We start from the raw sequence: 24150 nt of genomic DNA on the forward strand, positions 1-24150 counted from the left end.
GAGAGAGAGAGAGAGAGGGGAGGGAGGGAGAGAGGGTAATAAATTATATATTTATAACATGATAAATATATACACAATCAGTATTGTGCTTAGATAATTAAAAATTATCTAGATATAGATAAGATAAATCACACAAAAATGTATCTTAGATAAGATAAAGATAATTAATTTTGCATTAATCCAGATAAAAGATAAAATTTAAAAAATTTTATCTAGATCATTTTTATATATAATTTTATTTTTAAGTAACTCTATTAAGTAGTAAAACAATTTATAGTAACACAAGTTTGCTCCCGCCGTTTTTACAGGTATGAAACTATCTATATGAAAACGGCGGGAGCAAACTTGTAGACAGATACAAAAAATGCGACTTCATATATATTTTTATAAATTTTTATATTTTAAAAACAAAAGTTCGAATTTCGTCTGATAAACGATTCTAGGTACAAATTAATATTTGTTGTCTACAATTAAAGAGGCTCTCTACTGGCGCTGATAATGGCAATAATGTACGTGTTATATATTTGAAAAAAAAATTATTTAACGTGTGATACAAAAATGAAGAATATATCTATTTCCTTAAATTTATTTTCTAAATATGAAAGTATACTTCAATATATCTTTAAATGATTGGTGTCGCATTAATCTTTTAGTTTTTTTTTTTCTATAAAGCAAAAAATCCTCACTACTACTATTGGAAGTACATTTGATAATATGATATCTGGAAAGCATCATTCTTCAAATCTTTCTGTGTCAAATTTCAGCCAGAATTGATACATTGTTCATATTTGATTATCGTTTTAAGCGAGTGAGTTAAGTTTAGTAGTTGTTGCGTATAAAAATGAAAAAAAAATAAAAAAATAAATTCCGTGCAAAATTACAGAAGACGTCATATTGAATTAATTTTGTATTCATCCTATTACTCGGATTTAGAATAGATGCCTATTGAACATCAAAATTTAATTGTGATATTATTTTAGTAGTTTAGCTGCATTTGTAAATTCGGAAAAAATTTTAAGCAAATGTATATTTGTTTCACTTCAACTTATTGCATCATCTGTACTAGTTCAGACAGTGCAGAAACAAAAAAAGACCCAATGGGCGCGTTCAGCGGACTCAACAGTTGAGTGAGCGCTCGCTGTTATTGGTGTATTCTTTTAGATCATCCAATCAGAATTTTAGATCTAAAAGAATACACCAGTAACAGCGAGCGTTTATTCAACTGTTGAGTCCGCTGAATATGCCCAATGTAAGTTCTTGCACATAATTTTAGAGTCTATATTTTTCAATAATGGACTTAAGTAATCCACGGTTAAAAAAAACAATTTTCTGGCAGATACTTGACGCACATTTACATTTTTATTTTAAAAATTAAACAATTAAATGTGAGAGATTATTTTACTCTCATTCATGAGTACTAATTCTGATTTTGGGTAATTATTTTAACTTGCAATTAAAGTATCTTTTTAGTAATAACTAAACTAAAAATTTAGCTATAAAAATAATTCAATTTAATTTCTTTGTATATAAATTACTCAACAATTATTTAATCTTTAAAGAATTCCTTTTACTAATATTTACATACTTATTTATTTTTCCCCGTCTATGTACATGTTTACAAAATTTCAATAAATAAATACAGTGATTAACTATACGATTTATGTGCCTTTTTTAATCAATGTGTTCTCCTCTTCTTCTATAGCCAAAAGATTGCAGCCTCCAAAAGCTAAATAATCTTGCAGACATATAACTTTTTTGGAAGAGACTTCAAGGATCTCCTTTCTGGACTTCAAGGGGGACATTTAAAAGTCTCCTCAATTAATCGACGTGTTCATGCTCCGCATTACTTTCGAGCCAGGTGATCTGAATGAGTTCAACAAATTGTTGCCACCATCTGCTGCGCGATGTAAAGTACAGCGCGCAAGCAACTATAAAGATCCACGATAATACCAGGCAGTAGTCCATTTCGTTGGAGGGCGTGCTTGAAACTGGCCCCGTAAAATCCGCTGATGTAACATATAATGAACCATTCGGCTGTAGGTTCGTCAAATGAGATACAAACTTAGCAAACGATTCCAGGGTGTAAATTGTGTCATTGAATTTGGCGACAGGCTTGCCATTGTGGACCAACATCAATGTTGGCACTCCAACTATTCCATACTGAGCATTAAAGCTAAAAGCGATACATTTTCTTGGAATTATACTATCAATTTCGAATACCAGGAGAAGAAACAGAGAATAATTAATTTAATAAATTTTCTTTTCGCATTTTCTAATTTAAAAAAATAAAATCCAGTTAGCGCTAAGTCTAAACAAATTTTGTCAACAATTCTTGCCAACAAAAGATACCTAATTTAAGTGAATTCTGTTATATTTGATGATGTTAGGAAATTGGTAGAAGATATATAACAAAATCTGTTGTATAAATTATCAATAGAAATCATACTAAGCTTTCTGATAACAAAATGACAAATTGACAAAAACCAATGTTTGCTTGGTTTTTGAGGATAATTTGCTCTCACATGAAGGGTGCAGTTCACTTGACACTACAAATGCTTGAAAGTTTTTAATTGACCAATCGGAAGAAAGAATTATACTTGACCAATCACTCTTTTTCAACATATAGTACAAAGCATCAAGTGGATTATAGTCTATGTTAAATGGCAAAACATAAAATTGACGCAGTTGATAGTTTGAATAAAATTTCTGATCAATTTCCTAATAATTTACAAGCGAAATGTTAACATTTGGTTGATTGCATTAAATGTATTTTTTTTATTTTCTAATTTTGTATGCTCACCTTTGATGTTTTATAGCATCAATCGCCACAGCTTTAATGTGAGGAAATGAACGAGGTATAGCGTTAAAATGTGGCGCAGCTTGACTGCTGAATACACACCACCTGGCATAAAATAAAACAAGGACGCATGTCCCTGGTAATTGTTTACCATCTTTGTCATTTCTAGAACGATTTGATGGACCAGGTTCCAAGATTAATAACTCCATGAGCCTTGTTGCATTAACAATCTGTATCAAAAATAAATATATAAGAAAGATAACTCATTAGCATGATTTTATCAACATATATATATATATATATATCGTGCTATTTTATTTATTATATAAAATTCATAGAACCTCAACAGGACCGTAAATTTTCTCTGATGAGCAGTTAACTTTGGTAGTATTAGTTGAGACAGTATTGGTCACATTTATTGCAACTTTAGCATTTATTTCCACAGACTGATTCTTTTTGTCTATATGAATTTCATTACTTTCTTCTTGATTAAAGGCATCTTCAGATATGGTTTGTGCTGCAAATTCTTCTGTAACTTCTTCACTGTTTATAACACTAACTAAAAATTATAGATAATACACTTGGTGTTAATTCTAAAAATAGTTTATAGAGTTGATAAAAATATTTAAGTAAATATTATTCATCTGTGCATAGCAAAGACCAATATATTTAAATATTTGAAAACTGTTTATATATCCTCTAAATTCTCTCTCTCCCTCTCTTTAGAATAGAATTTTACTCTAAAAAATAAAAATTGAGCCAATCTTGAAAAATAGTAGCTCATTCATTCAAAAAGTTTTAGAGAATAGTTGATAGTTATTAATATAAGAATATTTTTTTCTAACAAATACATAATGAAAAATAAATAAACAAAAAATTGTAATTAATTCGAATAAATCAAATATAAATTCATAAAATTATAAAATTCTTTTTAAGTCTAACAAATTGTTTCTTACCTAAGATTAGAACAGGTATAATGAAGGCTATAAAGCTCATTCTCGATAAATTCATCTTTTATGTTTGGCATAAAACTATTTCTTACAATTAAATTAATAAACCAGTCTTGTAAAATCTATAAGTGCAATGGAACGCACAACAATCCGTTTAGCTGCTTGTTAAATGTTTTGGTATTTTGAAATAAATCAGTTTTACCTTTAAACTAGAAAAAGTTAAGATTTCTTTTATTAAATTTCCATCTTGTAGAATACATTCTATCCTTTTTATTACATTATTTCTATAATCTTATATAACTTACAATATTTTAGTTTTGCTTTCTTATTACAGCAGATTATTCCACTCAATATTCTTTTTTAATTCAAATGAGTTTACAGGACTATTAGAAAAGATTTCCTCAGCATTTCCACTAGATGACTATCTCAAGTTAAACATCTAAATTTTTGTTGTATTAACACTCTTTAAATAACAGTCGTTTGTATATAGGAGAAATAACTATACAACATAATTAAACGACAATCTGCATGATAGTGTATTTTTTAAATCTATTAAAAAATTAAGAATTATGCATTATTCAAATTGAAATTGATATTCAAAATATAACCTATATGAGTCCAAACATATCGATATTTCTTAGGTTCGAAATTTATTTAAATTTTACGCACTTGTCTCTCTGATTTATTGAAAAGCACAGTTATTTGTTACTTATATTCGAAGTCTTGCGTTTTAATGAACTTGATATATGTAGTTATTTCAGTGATTTCAGCGATTTATTTCCATCAGAAACGTCGTAAAAAAAGTAGAATGTGGATATTGTTGTGTAATTTACATCTACTTCTTCAGAGGGCAGTAGTGCGCAGCAGCATTTTGCGCCTTGTGGTCCACGAAAAAAAGGTTTCATATCCATACCATATAAATCGAGAATTACAACTGATTATAACAATGTTTCGATTGAAAGGCGTAGAAATGTTGATGCGGTCATCTATAATCGTTCGCCGGCAAGCATTGTTGAAATCAAACATGATTTCGCAGGTAAAATACTTTTGCGGCTTTTTAGAGGTTAGGTTAGATCATTATCTGGTAACAAGAATTATGAAATCTGTGTTTTAAGGAAAAGAAATTGAGTCAATAGTTATTGACTATCTGATGAACACAAATTCTGAAAAAATATGTCATACGTATTAACAATTCTGTACTAAATACATTTATTTCATTGTGCACATTGATATATTGGATTTATTTATTACTTTCACTTGTGTTTCTTCATTTTCTGTATTTTTTATATAAATAGTCTATATAAATATATAATCAAGGAATGGAAAGTTATTTTTAGATGTAATAATAATAACTAATTACTGTCGTTCGTAATTGATTCTCAATAATAATTCTTTACTGTTATTGTTAAAAAGTAATGATTTATTACTTTTTTGTTACTTTTTAATATTGTAATTTAAAGACGAGATCAATCTAAAAAATTTTATAATATTTTTGTTTAAATATTAATGAGAGTAATAAACAATTACTTCGATAGATTGATATGTAACAACACAACTAAAAAGGAAAATACTTTTTCAGTTTGAACTAAAGTTTTGTACATAATTATATTTTAGAATAAATTTATATGTACATATCTAGCTCTATAAATAATCTAGCTCACTAATTAAATTTCCAGTTTTAAAACACAATTTAGGTGATATTTTTCACAAATTTCGTAGCATATTGCATTACTTTTGTTAAACTTAATGATTAATATTTATAAAGTTTGTTTTTTAATACAGTTCTGTGATTGGTTTATAAGACATGGTTTGTAAGATATCATAAATCCATCACAGCTATATTAGTATCTTAAGACATTATGTGAAGTCTAAAAGTAAGAACGATTTTTGAATATCACTCAAAAACTGAAGATTGAATATATAAAAGAAATTATGTTAAATCCAAAATATACAAAGTAACTATAAAATTTGTTACAAAAAAATATAACTATATTATTAACCTTTTATTTAAAAAAGTAACTGTATTATAAATATAATGTATTACTTCCACTTGCTGTATATATTATATATACACTGATACATATATCTTATAGTAATCTGTATATTTTGTTTAATTACTTAAAGATTTTTTTTTAGGAAATTGTTACATATAGACGTATTCATTTAATCACTCAGGGAAAAAGGATTTCTAGAAATAATTTCTTATTGGATCTACATAGAAACTATAGAATTACAGGAATCTCTTTGATTCGTTATGCTAGTACAAATGAAACCACAGAAAATAAAACTCCAGCAAATGAAACACTACCACAAAATAGTCCATATGATGAAATACCAGGTTTGTATAAGAATATCTTCTGAACTTAATATTTCTTAGTCTTTTTTTATAAATGTATTACTATGATAAGTATAATATATTGAGAAAAAAAACATCTAGTTGCTGTATATTAATTATTAATTTACATATGCATATTAATTTACATATTAACAAAAGACTATAAACATACTTTCTCTTATTCTTAAAACTTTCTTATTGTAATTATATAAGAGAGATAAAAATTATAGAAATTATTTTTACGAAATTTGTTAATTTGTAGTTTATATATAATAGATCCTCCGACACCAATACAAGAAATGATAGAAAATATTGTGAAAGTGCATCCGAATGGAGAACCAACGTTTGAAAGTATAGGATTGGGTGGTTGGACTCCATCAGGGATTGTACAAAATATCTTGGAATATATGCACATAAATTTAGATATGCCATGGTGGTTGACAATTGTCATAGGTACTATTTTTTTATTGCAAGATAATTATTTTAATTTAATAAAAATTAAAAAATTATTATCACAAATCTAACTTTTTTATTTTAGCTACTATTTGTGTAAGGACTCTTCTATTTCCCATAGTGATAAAAGGGCAGAAGAATGTGATTCAACTTAAAAATCATATGCCAGTAATACAAGACATGCAGACGAGATTATCGCAAGCCAGGAATACCGGCGATCATATGGAAAGTATGTTAAAAGTATTTCGTATTGACGAAATTTTGTTTTGATAAAAAAAACTGTAAGTTTGTCAATCTCACTATAAAGAAAGTACAGTGTGTCCTCTTTCAAATAGGTGCACAAATAGCGACAGAAATGATGAAGTACTTGAAAACGAACAATGTTAGTTTTGCACAGAACCTTATGATGCCATTAATACAGGTATGTAAAATTTCTACGCATTCATATATGTAAAAAGGTGTAAAAAAGATAATTTTCTAATTATAATTCTAATGTTTCAGGCACCAGTATTCATATCCTTCTTCTTTGCATTGAGAAAAATGGCAAACTTGCCTGTAGAGAGCTTAAAAGACGGTGGCTTTTTGTGGCTAAAGGATCTTACAATATATGATCCTTATTATGTAATGCCAATAATTACTAGTATAACAATGTTTATCACAATCGAACTCGGTACGGATGGCACTAATATCCATGCGATGGGTATAATGCGATATGTTTTGCGAGCTGTGCCATTTGTCGCATTACCGTTTATGTTGCATTTCCCTGGTGTAAGTATCATAATATCAATATTTTTGTTATAATTAATACGAGAATAATTAATGTAAAGACTTTTATATCATAAAATATTTTAATTTCAATGCAAACAATAACTTTCACATTTGATATGCTCTTTCTCTGAATTTTCTTTATCGCATTTATCCATATTTGTAGACTATTTTGACATATTGGGTAGCAACAAACACTATGTCTTTGATACAAACTGGTTTTCTAAAAGTCCCACGTATAAAAAAAGCTCTCGGTATGCCTATCGTAATAAAACGTGATACTCCAACTGTATCCACCAAAAAGAAAGGTTTTGTTAATGAAGTGAAGGAATGTAAGTATTGCTCAATGTATAATATATATGTATATGTATCATGTATATCGAACATCACAATATATTGGAAAATCAATGCTATGGAATAGTCTGTTATTAAGGATCGACAGGAGTGACCCATGGAGACCAGAAATATTTTTGTTATGCCTTTTTTTTTACAAAAAAATAGCTCTGTACGAGCCTTCAGGAGCCTTTCCTAATTACGAATATCACAATTAAAACGCGATCCATCCAGTATTTTAGAATTTGAGAATAAAAAATTCATCTTCGACTAGAGGTCTCTGGGTCACTCCTGTCGACCCTTAGTCTACAATTTAATTCTCGGCCTCTATATTCAATCGGCTATAGACTTATTCAAATTTGAATCTTTCTCGCCATACAATTTTAAAGCGTCATCTTTAAGCTTTAAAATAAGGTATAATAAGTATCTGTGCTGCAAATCTAATTTCAAAAAATAATAGCAGAAACTATGTCGTTCGGAAAACAACGTTTGAGAGACACTACCTCTTTTTCGCGTTTTATCAGAAGAAAAATGCCACAGAAGCTCAAGAAATGATTTGCTTGGCTTTAGACGGAAATTCTTGTGTCATACAATACATGTAAAAAGTGGTTCTAAAGATTTCATGATAGCAATTTCAATTTTTTTCATTATAGAATTCATTGGCTAAAAATAAAAATCAATTCTTTCCGAAGAGGAATCCGACAGTTTCCTGAAAGATGGCGAAAATGTGTTGAAAGTGAAGAAAATTACTTTAATTAAGTTAATATTAGTTCTTTTAGAATTTTACATTGAAACTTAGTATGGTCGAAAAATGGCTGAGAATTAGGTTGTAGACTTAATAATATAAAACTGACTAAACGTTTAATTTTATGTAGCAAAAATAATAGACAAATATAAATAAAAAATAATCAGTTACGCATACAAATAATGTATCACATACATATATGCATTTTATAAAAGTATGATACCTTAAAAATCTGTATTATATCTGTTTTAGCTTGGACAAACCTAAAGATAACAAAGCAATTATCTGATAGAGAACGGGCAGACATAGTACAATTTAACAGTGCTGGTAAGGGTCCTATAGTGAAGACATTTAAATATGATCCGACGAAGCAAAAACAATCAACAGTCTTTACGAAAAGTAGAGAATAATTTAATTTAGAATTAACGTATATTTAATTACAATATACAAAATTGTAATTATAGTTGTAATAAAGCAAATGTTATTTAATATAAAATCTATTTTTATAATATTAATTTGTTAATTATAATAATTATTTATATCTTTCCTAATAAAAAACGTATTTATTATACAAATGATAGATGATAAAAAAAAATTCATAATGGAATAAATAAAAAAAAAAGAGAATTCATTAGATTTAAAAATTGAAAATATACAGGAAGCTCCTTAATTCAATGTTTTTGTAAAAGTTTATTTTTTATTTAGATATATTTTCTTATTTTGTGTGTGTGTACGCGCGCGCGCACGCACGCTCATATTATATATATATATAGAATGTATTAACTATGTTTGAGAGAAAGGGAGAGAAAGGAAGTATTATACAACTGTATTGGAAGTTCTATTTTCGTCTCTTGTCACACACTTATATACTTTATATTATTTATATATATATTATAATTTCCCGTAAGATTTGCCTGCTAAAAAATAAATATTTTTTTATTATATTTCATCTAATATATACATATCTATGATTTTCTTAACTCTGAATCACCGAGAGATATTAGGTTTGTTTGCGTTGCATGCTCCAACATGTTTCAACATACAATTTGTACCCGCACGCACACAGGGCGAGGCATCACTTAACTCGCTTGTTTTTGATGATATGAAAAAATGTTTTAGATGAAAGTGGAGCAGTTTTTATATACTTTATTCTGACATATGTTGACATAAAACATTAAATATCTCATAAACTATTTGTTTTTTTATATCTGTACCTTTGTACTTTTATATGCAGAATTGATAAAAGATTCATATTATGTAAAAAAATCATGTAATTCCATTTTAAAAAATAGGAGTGACTTCTTTTTTGGTACCTCCTTCTAGACAAAAAGTAATGTAATCAAAACACATCTCCATTAAAACCGTGCTATTTTCATTTAAAACATTTTTTTGTATCATCAAAAACGATCGAGTTATTTAGGTGACCTGGGTAACTATCATGGAACAAAGTTGAAATGGATTCCGACTTTGTTCCATGATAGGTACTCTGTTTTAGATGTCGTGTGCGCGCGCGCGTGGTGTGTGTGTGTGTGTGTGCGTGCGTGCATGTGTACATTTTCAAATAATAAAAAGTTATTCGAGTCGATAAATCTTTGCTCATAAATGTATCAGTATTAGACAAACAAAGTTGATAGCATTGTTGTATGTAACTAATGAAAGTAGAGAAAGTTATTTACTATATTTGAGTTCCTACAGTGTGAATCGGTCAACTTGAGGATTGAGTAAGTTATAAAATGGACAGTGCAATGGATTTAAAGTTATTTTTCTCAATTTGACCATACTGTCCTAAAAATATCTGCTCGTTAATTGCATATCATACAATCTCATAATTTGTGAGTAAAATTATAAAAATAATTGTATGCGTAATACAAGTATATAACTGAAAAGTGTGTTAACACTAAATGACTATATTAAAGGTCAAAATATTTGATTTATTATCCCTGGCTTTGTTTAAGACCAGAATCAGACTATTGAGATTCAAGATTAAAGATTGAAATTTCACCAATGAAGGCAAAGAAATTCTGGCTTTTTTTTATTGGTTCAATTTCAATCTTTAATCTCATTCTTCAATGCGTCTTCTTCTGATCTCAGCCTAATACTGATATTTTATAGCAAAAATATCTAGCTCAGCTTGAATGATTTATTTATTATTTGAATTTATATTCATTATAGTTTTATAGCAGTTATTTAAATTTAATAATCAACATACATTTTATTGTAAATGAATAAATTAAGATATTATACCTGCGTCACTGATGTGTTAGTATGACTACTAGCGGCCATACACACTACAACTAATTTCGGTGTAGAACTCTGTACATGTGTCTTCTGTTGGGCGACATTAGTCTGTGTCAATTTAACTTGCTGCTGCTGTTGTTGCTGCTGTGGTTGTTGTGTTTGTGCCTGTGTCTGCTGTTGCTGCTGCTGCTGTTGTTGTTGTTGTTGTTGTTGTTGCTGCATTGAACTAGTATTGATAGTGGTATTTATATTGGAGATAGTAGGAGTTTGCGAGCGTGATTGTAAAATAACAAATTTTTGTCCACCGGTAGCGGAAGTTCCGGCAGTATTTCTGCTTGTGCCAAGCATGAATGTGCGACCGGGTTGTTGACCTGTACTCGAACTGGTTACTGTAACATAGTATAATATTACTTACATATCACCATAATGATAATAACCTATCAGTAATAATTTCCATACCTGTTTGCACAAGTGTTTTTCCTGTACAATTAGAAGAACCTTGTTGCTGATTTGTGGTAAGTGTTGTAGTTGTAGCTGTAGTTGTTAAAGCAGCCGGTTGTGTGCGAGCTTTTACAACTGCAGCGCACAATGCAGGCCCTATATATCCATAATCCTGTTTATACTCGTCCACATAATCTGGTGGCGATCTTATTGTTTTCAAGATTGGAGCAACTGATTTCTAGAGGCACAATGCATCACACAATGTATCTTTAATACGCATAATTAATATAAGAGAATAGAATATTGAATGTAATAATTATTAAAAGGAATGTAATAAATATTAGATACATTAATCTTTTATGAAAATAGACAAGCTGCGCGCTCGCGCAGCACACATGCACATGATAAATAAAAAAATTTTTATACAGCTTTACAAAAAAATAAAATAAATTAATTTAAAAAACTCCTAACTGAAGAGAACAATTCTTCAATTTATTAACAAAACAGAGAGAATTTATATTCTTAGTGTAAACGCATAGTTCTATGAGAACAGTTGGCAGTCCTATATTCGATTTCGATCTTCAGTATACATCTCAAATTTATACAAGATGATCGAAAATTGAGGTAAATGTAAATTAAAAGCGTATAAAAATAATTTCGGGAATATATCTATACTTCATTCTATGCACGTAGAAATTGCTAATGTTTTGTAGTTTTTCAAATTAATTTTACCACAAGTAATGTCTTGATATGTCCTGCTCCATTTTTATCCACACTAGATAGTCCTTGGCCCTCGATACATGATTCAATACGTTCAGAGATGGACTTAATTTTAGGAATAACTAGAGCTTTAATCACTTCTGGTCCTAATTCACAAAGACCTTCGATTGCCCCATATAAAGATGCCAAAGGTGTCTATAACAAATAATAACCTTGTAAAACAGTAGGCAGAATTTGTGCTAGAAATTGAACTGACAACAAGATTGAACTGAACTATTCAGAAAAAAATTTTTTTTTTAAATTAAGTACTTTATGTTATTTACCTGATTATTCTTTGCCAATGCTTGACTAAACATACGTGTGACTCTAGTTTGCACATTATTCGTAGAGGTGTTAAAATTTTTACATATCTGCGCCATTAGTCGGGAAGCAAAATCGCGTAATGCCCAATGATTGTCTACCTCCGGTCTCATGCACAATTGTCGAGAAACTATACAGGTTGCAACCGATGGTATTAATTCGTGAAGCTAAAAATTGCGAAATATTTTAATACATCAAAATAAGAATAATAGTTTATTAATACGTTTAAAAAAGAGATAAAGGCTTATATTACATATTTCTCCAAATAAAGGCTTGGATTATCAAGTAGAGCCTTGACCATTCGCATCAGGTAGATGAGCAATGCGAGGTGATTTTGTACTACGTTAACCCGTACTCCCTCCGCAATAAAAGTGCACATGCGCGCCAACATCTCATGTAGACCAGGATCTGCTGAGAGCGATTGAAGAGCCTCTGCCCTACGAGCTTCATCAGATCCAACACAGGCTTCGGTTATTTCTTTGTAGTACAATTGCTGTTCCACACTGAGTTCATGTGTTGCGAGCTGCTTTACATGAACAGTTTCAATGTTCCGTAGCTTTTGACTTTTGCCACCACCACCTGGTTTACCAACGCCAATGTTTTGATTTTTACTTGAAAGCTTAATAGTCGGATCAACACTTTCCAATTTCTGGGAATCTGTTAAAAATTGATATAACGGTAATTAAAAATTAAGAGTACTTACAAATTATGTCTAAATTTTTAAAAATATGTTCTTAAATTTTTTTTAATAACTTCCAAAAGAAGAACAATTTTTTATTATTACATCTTATAGAAGTCAAGGAATCAGATAAAAACCTTTTGATACTGGTGGTGGATTTTCTGGTATCGTAGGTTGAACTCCATCAATACATAGCCAATGAGCTCGTAATGTAATTTCTAGAGGTAGCTTTGGCCATGACTGTCCACCAGCTGTAGCTACAATTTCATTAAGGTCGATTTCTTTTTCTTCTACAAAATGCAATTCTCTACCACCACCTGATGCAAAGCGAAATGGTATGTGATCCTTGGCAAAAAAACCATATGTTGGCTCAATGTTCTTAATCTTCAGTGCATGATCTATGTCATGTGTAGTCATTCGTTGACGTTTTCCGTGTCTCATGAATTTTGCAGCATCCTATAAAAATTACAATTATTATAGCTGTTTTATAAAAATATTTAATTCATAAAGTATTATTATAAATATTTTTTGTAGTCTAATAAAATAAAAATGCTATATGGAATATATATATATATATATATATATATATGTGTTTATATAAGTCATTAAAAATAAAAATAAAAAGTAAAGTGATAGAGATGTACCATGCATTTCGTTTTCATGCTGACAAGCTGTAAGCATCAATTTATTCTTGTTGTCTATCAAATATTAAACATGGGTGATGCTTACAATATAAATACAAAAACGGATTTTACTCATAATCTTTAATTAATTTGAAATAAATTTCTTTTTTCTCTTTTTTGGTGGAAATTAAATATATATGGTGAAAGTTATTCACTAACCTGAACAATTTCTTTTAACCTGTAACTAACATCCTCTGCAAGATCTTTTGCAGCTTCATCTGGGAAATTGCCAACACCAATACTCTCTGCTATCACTTTGATGGATTCTTGAGACAAAATTGTCCCATACATAGACTCATTTTCACTCATTTTGAAGTTATTTTGTGAATATCAATGAATAAAGTTTTATCAATAAGTTTACTATTCAACTTTCACAGCTTCCTACAAATATGACATAATATAATATTATAGGATACAAGTAATACTTATTGCTAAGATTGACAACAATGACATAAATATAAATAAATGCTTATTTTAATAAAATATAAAATTCATGTATACGTTTTTATAAATAAACAATGTATGTGCCACTTGTTACCTTAATAAAATAAAATTATTTAAAAAATATAGTGCTACAGATTAAAAGTACCGTATAGCTTTAAACGCAAATAAATATTACGATCGTAATAATGCAAAAATTATCTCACATCTGCAAATACTCATTGACATAAAATGCAAAAACACCTCAAAGGTTACAATATTATTTTGAATTCGTTTTTCTGACATAGTGAACGCTTCTCCACAATTATTATGAGGTTATCCGTTACGGGCGTTACGGCTACAGCACATACTTTTGCATGACGCATAATGTATGACGCATAAGAGAATCAACCAATCAAAATGCTTCTCTTCCGTGAAGTGGGAGAAGAAGGATTACGATTTGTTAATTCTCGTATAGGTCTGGTCATGCAAAAGTGTGTGCTGCGGCCTTTATACCATGAATTATGATAATCCTTTTCACCATGATATAAAATGGGCACATTCAGCGGATTCAACAGTTGAGTGAACGCTCGTTGTTATTGGCATATTCTTCTAGACTTAAAATTCTGATTGGATAATCTAAAAGAATACACCAATAACAGCGAGCGCTCACTCAACTATTGAGTCCGCTGAACATACTTATTGGCCAATTAGAATTGTTAACAGCATACGTCATCGTTACACGGTAAATTTGAACTAGTGTGATCTTGCTATTGATAAATAAAGATCGCTTGTAAATCGCCTTTATTAGGAAAGTGTTTCCAGAAAAGAAATTTCATTTCCTGGAGAATATAAAACTAGAGAGCTCTAATTAAAACTCTGAAAAACAACTAAAGACGGTCTCTTGTTTGAAAAGTGATTGTTGTTAAAAAGTTATAGTTTATTTATCTTTGTACGAATTTCATTCTTTACATATGAATATTTATTTATTTGCCTAAACTGTCAGTAAGAGATGGAGATTTTTTTAATTCCTTCATTTGCCTGTAAATTAAGATAAAGTCGAGTATTTACCGTAAAAGAAAAATGATAATTTCTTTACTTCAAATTCTGTTCAAAAAATTAGGATATTAGGATAGTAATCAAGTTTTTCTATTTTGAAAACATATAAAAGGCGAACATCGAATGTATTGATTTATACTTATTATTAAAATATTACTGAAATAATATACATATAATATAATATACACTAAATAACTTCCTTGAAATTGAAGCTATAATAGTATAATATAATGCACTAAAAGATATGCTTTTGCTGTTACCGTGAAAATGACGTTTCAGTGTTGAAACGTAAGCAATTATAGAAGTCGTGCTTTTATATCTATGTATCACGTATACAAAAAGTTCATGAAAATGTCGCGAATTTCTTTGTAAGGCTCAAATTAATATAATCGATCATATTTTAATTAGAAATGAAATTACATGATGAAATGTGTAACTGTGATTATGAAAAATTATCTTACGATTTTCAAACTTTTAACTAAGAATAGATGAAATTGAATTCTTCGTGAGAATAATGACAATATTATGTAATTAATGTTAATAAATCACATGTTCCAAATCATGCTATTTTTGAAAATCACGTACGTGATTAAAAAATTAAATGGTATTATAAATAATTACCATATATCGTGTAACTCTATAATATATATATGTATATATAAAAAATATGTAATATATAATATATAAATAAAGAATCTGTATTTTTATTTTCTTTTTATACATTATACAAATAGTATTTGTCTATACGTCGTATATGTATAATATTCTATAAAAGAATAAAATTAAAATATCCATGTCGATTTTTTGTGTAAACAGAAATAATATTAATAAACAGAAAATGTGCTTTTTATAGCACAAAGTGTAATTAACATAATAAAATATAAAAAATCCTACGGTAAAAATCATGCAGTTTATAACACTAAATGTATGACTCGCATACACAAATTAAAAGTGTATTGGGTATATATTACATTAGATACAAATTATGCGAATTTACAGCTAACTTTTAAAAATAGGGAAAGTCAATGACTATAAATTGTATATCACGTTTTAGTGTTGATCATTCCACAACGTTTAAAACTGATTATTGATGTGTTGATGGATGTCTTTGTTGCTGTCTCGATTCACCAACTTTCACTAAACCAAAGAAACTTTTATCATGCTGGAAAAGAGTGTATCTAGCTGATCCAATATCCTTCAAGACTAAGTGATCGCCTGCTTGAAGAATGGTCACTTGGGCTGAGAAACACGAGCGGCTTTTGTGTCCCATACCTGGGCTATACACCTGAAAATTATATTTGTTATTTTGAAAAAAAACAACAATAGGATATTAATTGTTATTTTATACTTTTATACAATTTTTTATATTTTTCATGACTACCATAATTGAATCCATTTTATTATTGAATAATGTTTTAGTTTAGTCTTTTGTTAAAAAAGGAGGATGTTAAAAAAGTTCCGATTTTTGGAATTCTTTTGCGGAACCTCAGTTAACTATAAAAAGTTATTGTTTGAAACCTATATAAAATAGTAAAAATAGTTTTATATATCCTAGAAATGCGGGGAAATTAGATTTTTTTTATATTATATGTATCTCCCCTTCCTTTATTTGTAAGTCGAATTTTTGTATACCACGCTAGAACTTATCATGAATTGAATATTTACAAATATTTATTATTATTTATTTCTTTATTTAATTTATATATATTTTTTTTATATAAAAATTTATTCGAAATGTTATTAAAACATAAACTAAACATTTTTATGTAACATTTATATGATAAATATAAATAAATATTTCTGGTAAATAGTTTTACTTCTAATGTTATTAACAATAAATATTTTTGTAATATTTAATATAATGTTTATAATAAATATTTTTTAATATTTGTAATAAATATTTATGATTTGTACAATCTAAAACCGCAAAAATATTCACAAAATATTAAAAAGATGAATTTAATAAATAAATATTTATAAATATTTAATAAATACACTATTCAACAAAATTAAAGGATCACTTGTTCCACCCTGCAAAAATAGGCAAACTTTGAGATAGAATAACTTCATCAAAAATCATCGTATCGAGATGTTTAAAAAAGTATTTTAAAGCTTGAAATCTCTACTTTTCAGACCTATACTTCAAAGAACGGTCTTACTGATATTTCGTGAAGTTGCACCATCATAAATAAAAGTGTGTCAAACCTAAAAATTTTTTACAAAATTTGCCAAGTTCCACGGAGCCAAGTAAAAATTGTGCACAAATGCGGTTTACAACTTTCGAAAGAGTAAATCTTTACTTTCAATTTGTTTTTTTGCTGAGCTCTGTACGATTTTTTTTCACCGAGTTATTTAACGTTTAAGTAAAAATAGCCTTTTTATTTCAACGTTGAATAACTCGGTGAAAAAAAAATCGTACAGAGCTCAGTAAAAAAACAAATTGAAGGTAAAGATTTACTCTTTCGAAAGCTGTAAACCGCATTTGTGCACAATTTTTACTTGGCTCCGTGGAACTTGGCAAATTTTGTAAAACATTTTTAGGCTTGACACTTTTATTTATGATTGTGCAACTTCACGAAATGTCAGTAAGACCGTTTTTTGAAGTACAGGTCTGAAAAGTAAAGATTTCAAGCTTTGAAATGCTTTTTTAAACATCTCGATACGATGATTTTTGACGAAGTTATTCTATCTCAAAGTTTTTCTATTTTTGCAGGGTGGAACAAGTGATTCTTTAATTTTGTTGAGTAGTGTATTTTATATATTGCTGTCTGATTAGTAATTTCATATAATATTAAAGGAATGTTTGTAAGTGTTTATATAGCAAAATTATTTTTAGTTTAATAATATTTGAACACATTTGAATAGTGAAATGTTAATGTATTGTTTTAAATTTTGTGTGTGTGTGTGTGTGTGTTGTGTGTGTGTGTGTGTTGTATAAATATGTATAAATATGATGAGAACCATATTTAAAGTCAAAATGTTTGTTTATATAGTTTAATTGTATTTATTATGTAAATAATAATTAGCAAAAATCAATATGCTTTTTTGGCTCTTTTATATATTTGAATTGATTACAGCTTTTCTTATCAATCATTAATTACTAAAATTCCTTCCTTTTGTGTTTTTCAATTCTTACCATGCACTGCAATATAGGCCTGCCATTCACCAGTACATGAAAGCCATTCTCGTCGTGTTCGTCCAGATAGTGGATCTGCGCGTATACGAGATACAATCCTGGTTCATGAACAGTAAGTTTGCCATCGCCAGCAAGTGTGAAGTGTCTGCTCATACCAAGATCGGCAACCCACTCACTCGGCTGCCATGCCCTAAAAACGCCATTGTAATGTCGTGCCCTGCCGTTACCAGTGTGCTCGTCCTGCGTTGAAAAGAGACTGCTGTCCGCCCCGTAATGGATGGCGTAAACCTGCCGTGGTGCACGCAAATGTCTTCGAGTCAATCTCCGGTGATTTTCCCTTGCAGCCGCTTCGTGATTCTAATTCAATTACAACGCTCTGTGTTGTTCACTCGACTATTGTGAGAAATTTAGTGCACCGATTTTATTGACGCGGCGTAAAATCCCCCTTAACAATTATTATACTCACCTGAAAGATTTGTCGGATCTCAGTTTGATTTCTTGAGATATCGCGATTTCGCCAGCTAATTCTTCTGTCGTTTACAGTTTCCATGTTTTCACTTTCATATCTGTCAGGTTGAGTAGTTCCTTCGCTTAATCGATCATGGCGCGCCGGGGGAATCGTCTCTAGCGCATTGGAGTGATACTTCTTTGGGGGATGTCTGTCTCAGAAAATAGTTGATTTTTAACGGAATAAATTTGACTGAAAATATCAAATTTATTTATTCCTATTATATATATTTATATATATAATAGGAATAAATAAATTTGACAATATTTTATATATATATATATATATAGATATATACGTTACATTCGATCTCTTTCTACTTCTTGAACACATCTAATTTAATGTATCTACAATCGCCATATTGAACATTTTTAAGAATTATACTTATTAAAGATCAACGGTGATGTAAGGATTAAAAAAACGGAGCAGAATGGTATTGATATTTTTAAGAATTTTATTTTAAACAGAAATGTTTTTGATGTTTTGTTTCAAAACTTAGATTGCAGGTTGTACAAAAACAGGCTTATTAATATCAAAAGATATTTGTTAAAAAAGATTTTAAATTTTATCTGTGTATCATTCTTGTTAAAATTTTCTCACTCATTAAAAATGCAACTAGAGTGAGGTAACACATTTTACCAAGCTCACGTACACATATTGTGTGGTCCAAGCATTTGGTTTATCTCCCTGACTATTTTTTATTTTCGAAAACTGAAATTGCAGTTGACAGGCCAAAAAAACTCGATATTCTAGAGATTTAAACTACTATAATAGCTGTAATCTATCAACTAAAGGTTACAAACAAATGAATATTCAACAGTGCAAAGATTAAAAATGAGAACAAAGTAATATATATTGATAAGGATATTGTAAAGGATTATATTTTATATAAAAAATGTTTAAAAATATTTTTCTGATACGTTCTTTACATGATTTTTTTTGTTTCAATTTATAAATTACACCGTGTAAATACTTACGATGTTGGATCTGTCCCAAAATTGTCATTTGTGTTGTTCTCGTTGTTTGCATAAGAACGTGCTTTGGGTACAACAATTCTTCTAGTATTATGTCGTTTGCCATTTGCTTCCTCTCTCTTGAAATCGTCAATCAAGCTATCGTTCACCGATCGCTTCGATTTAATACTCTCTTTGATGTATTCTGAATTTGTAGCTCCTCTGGTAACATCAGGTTTGTGTCTAGTGCTGTTTGTGTCGTTCGTCTTTTTTTCATAATTTAATTGCTCTTTGTGTGTCCCTTTAAAGCGTTCTCGTTCGATATTTCTACATGCAATAAAAAATACTATTCAAAGTAGATAATTAACGTTGTTTGTCCACTGAGTTTTACATAAATAATACATAGTCGTGCCATAAATTTTTTTGCTAACAAGAAAAACGGTTACTAAGAAAATTATTTTATAATTAAAATAAAAAACAGCACGCGTATGGAATGTATATTATTTGTTTTATTGAATTTACTTATTATATATAATATAATAATAATGATTAAAAATTCACTCTTTTTGACTTCACAAATATTGTTGATTCGGAGCATCCTTAATATTTTAGTAGACTTTTTTAGCAACGGATATTATAGAGTGTTCAATAATTTAGCATTTCTCTATAAATTATATATATGATTCATTATTAAATGCTTAAATGGCAAGATTCTTTGTAAAATCAAAAGATGATTTTTTTAATAAAATAATGTATAGATAATATAACGCCTTACTTATGATTCTCTCGTATGTCCCTTTCGAAGTCCTGTCCGTGCTTCGCTTCTATCTTACGCAAGGCTGCCAGCAATTCAATCATGTCTTCATTGGTACCGGGATCCGGAGACGTAGGTATTGGTATCGACGTAGACGTACTGTCAAGAAAATCTGACGGTCTGGCGCCATAAGTCAAGGGAGTATAGTAGTCGCCGGAATAATCGTGTAATGCGGAACCATCATCGTCGTAATTAGAGTCGTAATCGGCGTTATCAATGTCTGTCTCGTTTGGATCATTATCCTCGGTAGACTCTTCAGCATACAGCTACAATGTGTTGTACATTTGCATGTAAACTGTTTCATAGGATCACGCGGCTTGTTCTGTATATGTATACTACAAATATCCTATATGTTTCACAGAAATCTTCCATCAAGCATTGCAACTATACGATCACGTAGTTAAATTGGTGTTGTCAATTAGTGACGAATGTCTGATACGTGGAAACGCATTAGTAATAGTAATTGTGGTATGATTTCCTTTTGAGGACAATTGAAGTAATTGCTGCTTCTAAAAGCGGTATGAACTACCGCTCTATGTAATATATAATGGGAAATTCTAGTATCTATATAGAAATTTTATTCTAATAATAAAATTCTTTTTTTTTTATAAATAATTGATATAACTTCAACTGTAAATTTTTTAATATCTTTGATAGTTTAATTATATTTTGATATTTGATTAAAGCATCTATAATAATTGTCAGATAAGTTGAATCGAGTTATACGAGTCAAACAAGGGCATTTAAGTCTATTGCTGGATGTTTTTGCTTTATGTTTTTTATATCGAATAGTACATACTCGTATAAGGAATAATTTTACCTTTTAAAACTGTTTTTCTGCAAAATAAATATTTTTTAAATTTATCCAGTTATGTATCCCTTCTTCTCTGTTTGTGTGTGTGTACTGTTACGTCTAAGTCCTAGGATTCTTTTACTATATTAATGATTTCACGAAAAACATAGAAAACAGGAGGATGCAGCAAAGGACGCTAACTGACGTCTTGCTTGTGGTTATCGCTCTGATTATCGTGCTATATAAATCAGAAGTACTTGAATGGACCTTCGATGTCAACGTTGACATCACGACGCTATATTACCCTCGTTTAGGATAGTGTACTCGGCGGTTCTCTTTTGAATCAAGTGACTTAATCCATTTAATCAGGGATCAGACCCGTGCGATCTTCGGTAACGGGGAATAAACCGAAAAGGTAGCCGAATGAAATATATAAGAGAGAGTTGATTATTAGTAATAATCTTACATTACTTATTTTTTTCAGACTATGTAAATAAAATATACTTATAAATTTTTGGTTTTTCGATAACTATACACACACGCACGCACGCACGCACGCACACGAATGTACGATACTCATTGATATAAACATAAGTATACAGGGTGTCTGAAATTTAAATTTCATTAAATTTTGACAATTAAAATTTCGGGAGTCTGTGGGAAATCAAATTAAGAAAAAAGTCTTGTAGAAATATGTTCGTTTTTGCTTTGTTTTGGAGAAAATCGCAAAAAAGACAAAACGTAGATTTCATTTTTGTATTTTTTAATTTAATTTATTTTTGTATTTTTTTAATTATTTATTCAAGTTAAATTAAATCACTTGCTTAATGTAGATATTATTCAAAATGGCCTTTTGCAGCAATTCAAGCATTATATCTAACCATCGGAAATGTTTAAAAAATCGTGTAGACTATTACGGATCGTGAGGTGCAAAGATATGGCTTGGAAAACGCACTGCACTGCGTATACCGCTGTGAGCCTCTAAATTAGTGTTTCTATTCAAATAATTTGAAATGTTTTCTTCTTCCTGTCAAAATTTTCCTCGTTATATATTAAAATTTTTTCCTCATTTTACTTTAAAATTTTCATCTTATTTTTCTGAAATGGGAATAAGCAGGAGGAGGAGCAAGACCCTTTTTCTTGAAAGGGAGACGAGGCCGATGAGATGGACCTTGCTATTGTCGCAGATTAGATTAAGGAACAGTGCGAACCATTTGGATCTTAATAATGTTGAATGACATATTAAAATCTATAAATGACTTATTAAAAATCTTTAAATAATTAATTTATATTGCGAAAAAATATTATAGTAATTTATTAACACGTTCTCGATATTTATAGTTTAAAACTTTGACGGTCCAATAAGATTTGATATTGATTTATAACGTTATAATAAAATATCAATATTATAGAAACCATCAAATATATCAATGTTTGTTCATAATGATATGTTGTGTATATAATATTAAATATAATATATTTGGAAACATTACATATTGATAAATATTGTTGTAACGTTATAGTAATGATTTTTTGCTTACTGAGATACGTGAAAATTCACATAATATGGAAAAATGACTATATCATTTATTGCTTTCCTCGTGTCGATATACATCACGAGTTGCATTGATTAACTAATTTTACTAATAGTAAATAGGATAAAAAGAAACGCAATTTATTTTTCTTTTTTCCTAAATAACTTTACAAAGAAAAAATTCGATAATTATGCTCGCCAATTAGTGCAGGAACCTACCTGTTCCTCGAAAGCCTTTAGCTCGTTCATAAGATCCTGCTCCAGAAACCGATGCTTCAAGATATCGACGTCTCTTCTCAGCTGTTCAATTTCGCGAGTGTTCGACAATAGCTTCCAGCTCTGAAGGCCGAAGCAGACAACAGCGGCCATAAGAGCGGCCACGCTCAGAATCGTATTTCTGCTTGGTCTTACGAGCCGCGACCGATTGAACCCTTGTTCGAGGTCAGAGTGCGAGATGCTTAAGTTTTCCCGCGAAAAGTTTAGGAATGACCTCGTCTCCTCCTTGACAGGTACGTTTCTCATTAACTTTTGCTTCATCCTCACCGGGTTGCTTTCTTCTCCGGATAGCATAGACGTCATCGCGGAAATTAAACGATTTTCAGCGGGATGATTATTATGCGTGTGTATGTGTCCGTGTAAGTTCAACGCAAATAAAATTTACATGTTCATATGTATCTTCACGATTTGACTTGATGATAGACGAAGAGTTTCATCCTTGCATCGATTTTACAATGTGTCAAGAAACCATCCTTCCATAAAAGTTACACGTTGCTGCAAATTCTTTGCTCTCTAGTATATCAACATGTTCACCCTATAGAGAATTAATTTTCTAGATAGACTACTCAATTTAAATATTGCATCTTATATTCATGTCATACGTTTATAGGCATTTAAATGTAAATGTCTAATACTTAACTATTTTCCGCGCTAAATTTATATATGCCCTAAATAAACTTGTATTCGACTAGACATTGAGATTCAAGACATGGAAACTAATCAACCAAAAGAAAGAAAACTAAATAAAAGTTTATTAAATTCTGCCTTGATTGATTATTAAATTCAATTTCAATCTTGATCTCGTGTTGTCAGTCTCCAGTTTGATATCGACTTTAAGAAATTTCGTATATATCTATAATTCTAAGGAGAAAAAGCCATATTCCTTTCTATAAATTCTGATGTGATCAGTTTTATTATTACCAATTGATAAGATGCAAACTCTTTTCTTGTAATTGATATGTTATCGTTATTAAACACATTCATTTAAGTTTTGTAAGCGGACAAACACAAACACTTTAATCATCGCAAAGAATGCTAATCACATTTCAGTCAATTGGACTCAGATAGGAGATAATAGAGAACTAAGATGTGTCTTGTTTTGCGCTCGAGTCTCACTATTTATGACGATATAATACATTATATAACGAAAAAGAATAA

At 29.6% G+C, this 24150-nt stretch overlaps 4 protein-coding genes across 6 annotated transcripts; 1 reads left to right on the forward strand and 3 right to left on the reverse strand.

The window, feature by feature from the left end:
* Positions 1 to 1600: 1600 nt before the first annotated feature.
* On the reverse strand, positions 1601 to 3899 carry bug (thioredoxin domain-containing protein bug). The gene is made up of 4 exons (XM_018537239.1): positions 3754 to 3899; positions 3139 to 3356; positions 2801 to 3027; positions 1601 to 2173 (listed from the first exon to the last, which is right to left on the reverse strand). Exons 1-4 carry the CDS (start codon positions 3806 to 3808, stop codon positions 1819 to 1821), a joined length of 855 nt encoding a protein of 284 aa, XP_018392741.1. The 5' UTR covers positions 3809 to 3899; the 3' UTR covers positions 1601 to 1818.
* Positions 3900 to 4693: 794 nt separating this feature from the next.
* On the forward strand, positions 4694 to 8799 carry OXA1L (OXA1L mitochondrial inner membrane protein). Its single transcript, XM_018536756.1, has 8 exons — positions 4694 to 4783; positions 5884 to 6085; positions 6359 to 6535; positions 6621 to 6764; positions 6871 to 6956; positions 7037 to 7303; positions 7467 to 7632; positions 8631 to 8799. The coding sequence occupies exons 1-8, from the start codon at positions 4694 to 4696 to the stop codon at positions 8786 to 8788; spliced, it is 1290 nt and encodes a 429-aa protein (XP_018392258.1). The 3' UTR covers positions 8789 to 8799.
* A 433-nt stretch (positions 8800 to 9232) lies between these two features.
* On the reverse strand, positions 9233 to 13808 carry LOC108771398 (transcription initiation factor TFIID subunit 6). Its single transcript, XM_018536675.1, has 8 exons — positions 13659 to 13808; positions 12954 to 13272; positions 12391 to 12794; positions 12101 to 12304; positions 11790 to 11972; positions 11076 to 11295; positions 10623 to 11005; positions 9233 to 9295 (listed from the first exon to the last, which is right to left on the reverse strand). Exons 1-8 carry the CDS (start codon positions 13806 to 13808, stop codon positions 9233 to 9235), a joined length of 1926 nt encoding a protein of 641 aa, XP_018392177.1.
* A 2220-nt stretch (positions 13809 to 16028) lies between these two features.
* Positions 16029 to 23937, reverse strand: egr (TNF superfamily member 12 eiger). Of its 3 annotated transcripts, XM_018537129.1 has the most exons (7): positions 23914 to 23937; positions 22936 to 23527; positions 20351 to 20655; positions 19600 to 19902; positions 18581 to 18773; positions 18115 to 18471; positions 16029 to 16263 (listed from the first exon to the last, which is right to left on the reverse strand). In XM_018537129.1, the coding sequence occupies exons 2-7, from the start codon at positions 23293 to 23295 to the stop codon at positions 16063 to 16065; spliced, it is 1719 nt and encodes a 572-aa protein (XP_018392631.1). In that variant the 5' UTR covers positions 23296 to 23527; positions 23914 to 23937; the 3' UTR covers positions 16029 to 16062. The 3 variants fall into 3 exon arrangements, with proteins under 3 accessions (XP_018392631.1, XP_018392639.1, XP_018392622.1); XM_018537137.1 differs by lacking the exon at positions 23914 to 23937 and having other exon boundaries at positions 18115 to 18402; positions 22936 to 23541; XM_018537120.1 differs by lacking the exon at positions 23914 to 23937 and having other exon boundaries at positions 22936 to 23541.
* Between the last annotated feature and the right edge of the window lie 213 nt (positions 23938 to 24150).

Source organism: Cyphomyrmex costatus, unplaced genomic scaffold, assembly GCF_001594065.2.
Source record: "Cyphomyrmex costatus isolate MS0001 unplaced genomic scaffold, Ccosl1.0 scaffold100, whole genome shotgun sequence".
Classification (NCBI taxonomy): domain Eukaryota; kingdom Metazoa; phylum Arthropoda; class Insecta; order Hymenoptera; family Formicidae; genus Cyphomyrmex; species Cyphomyrmex costatus.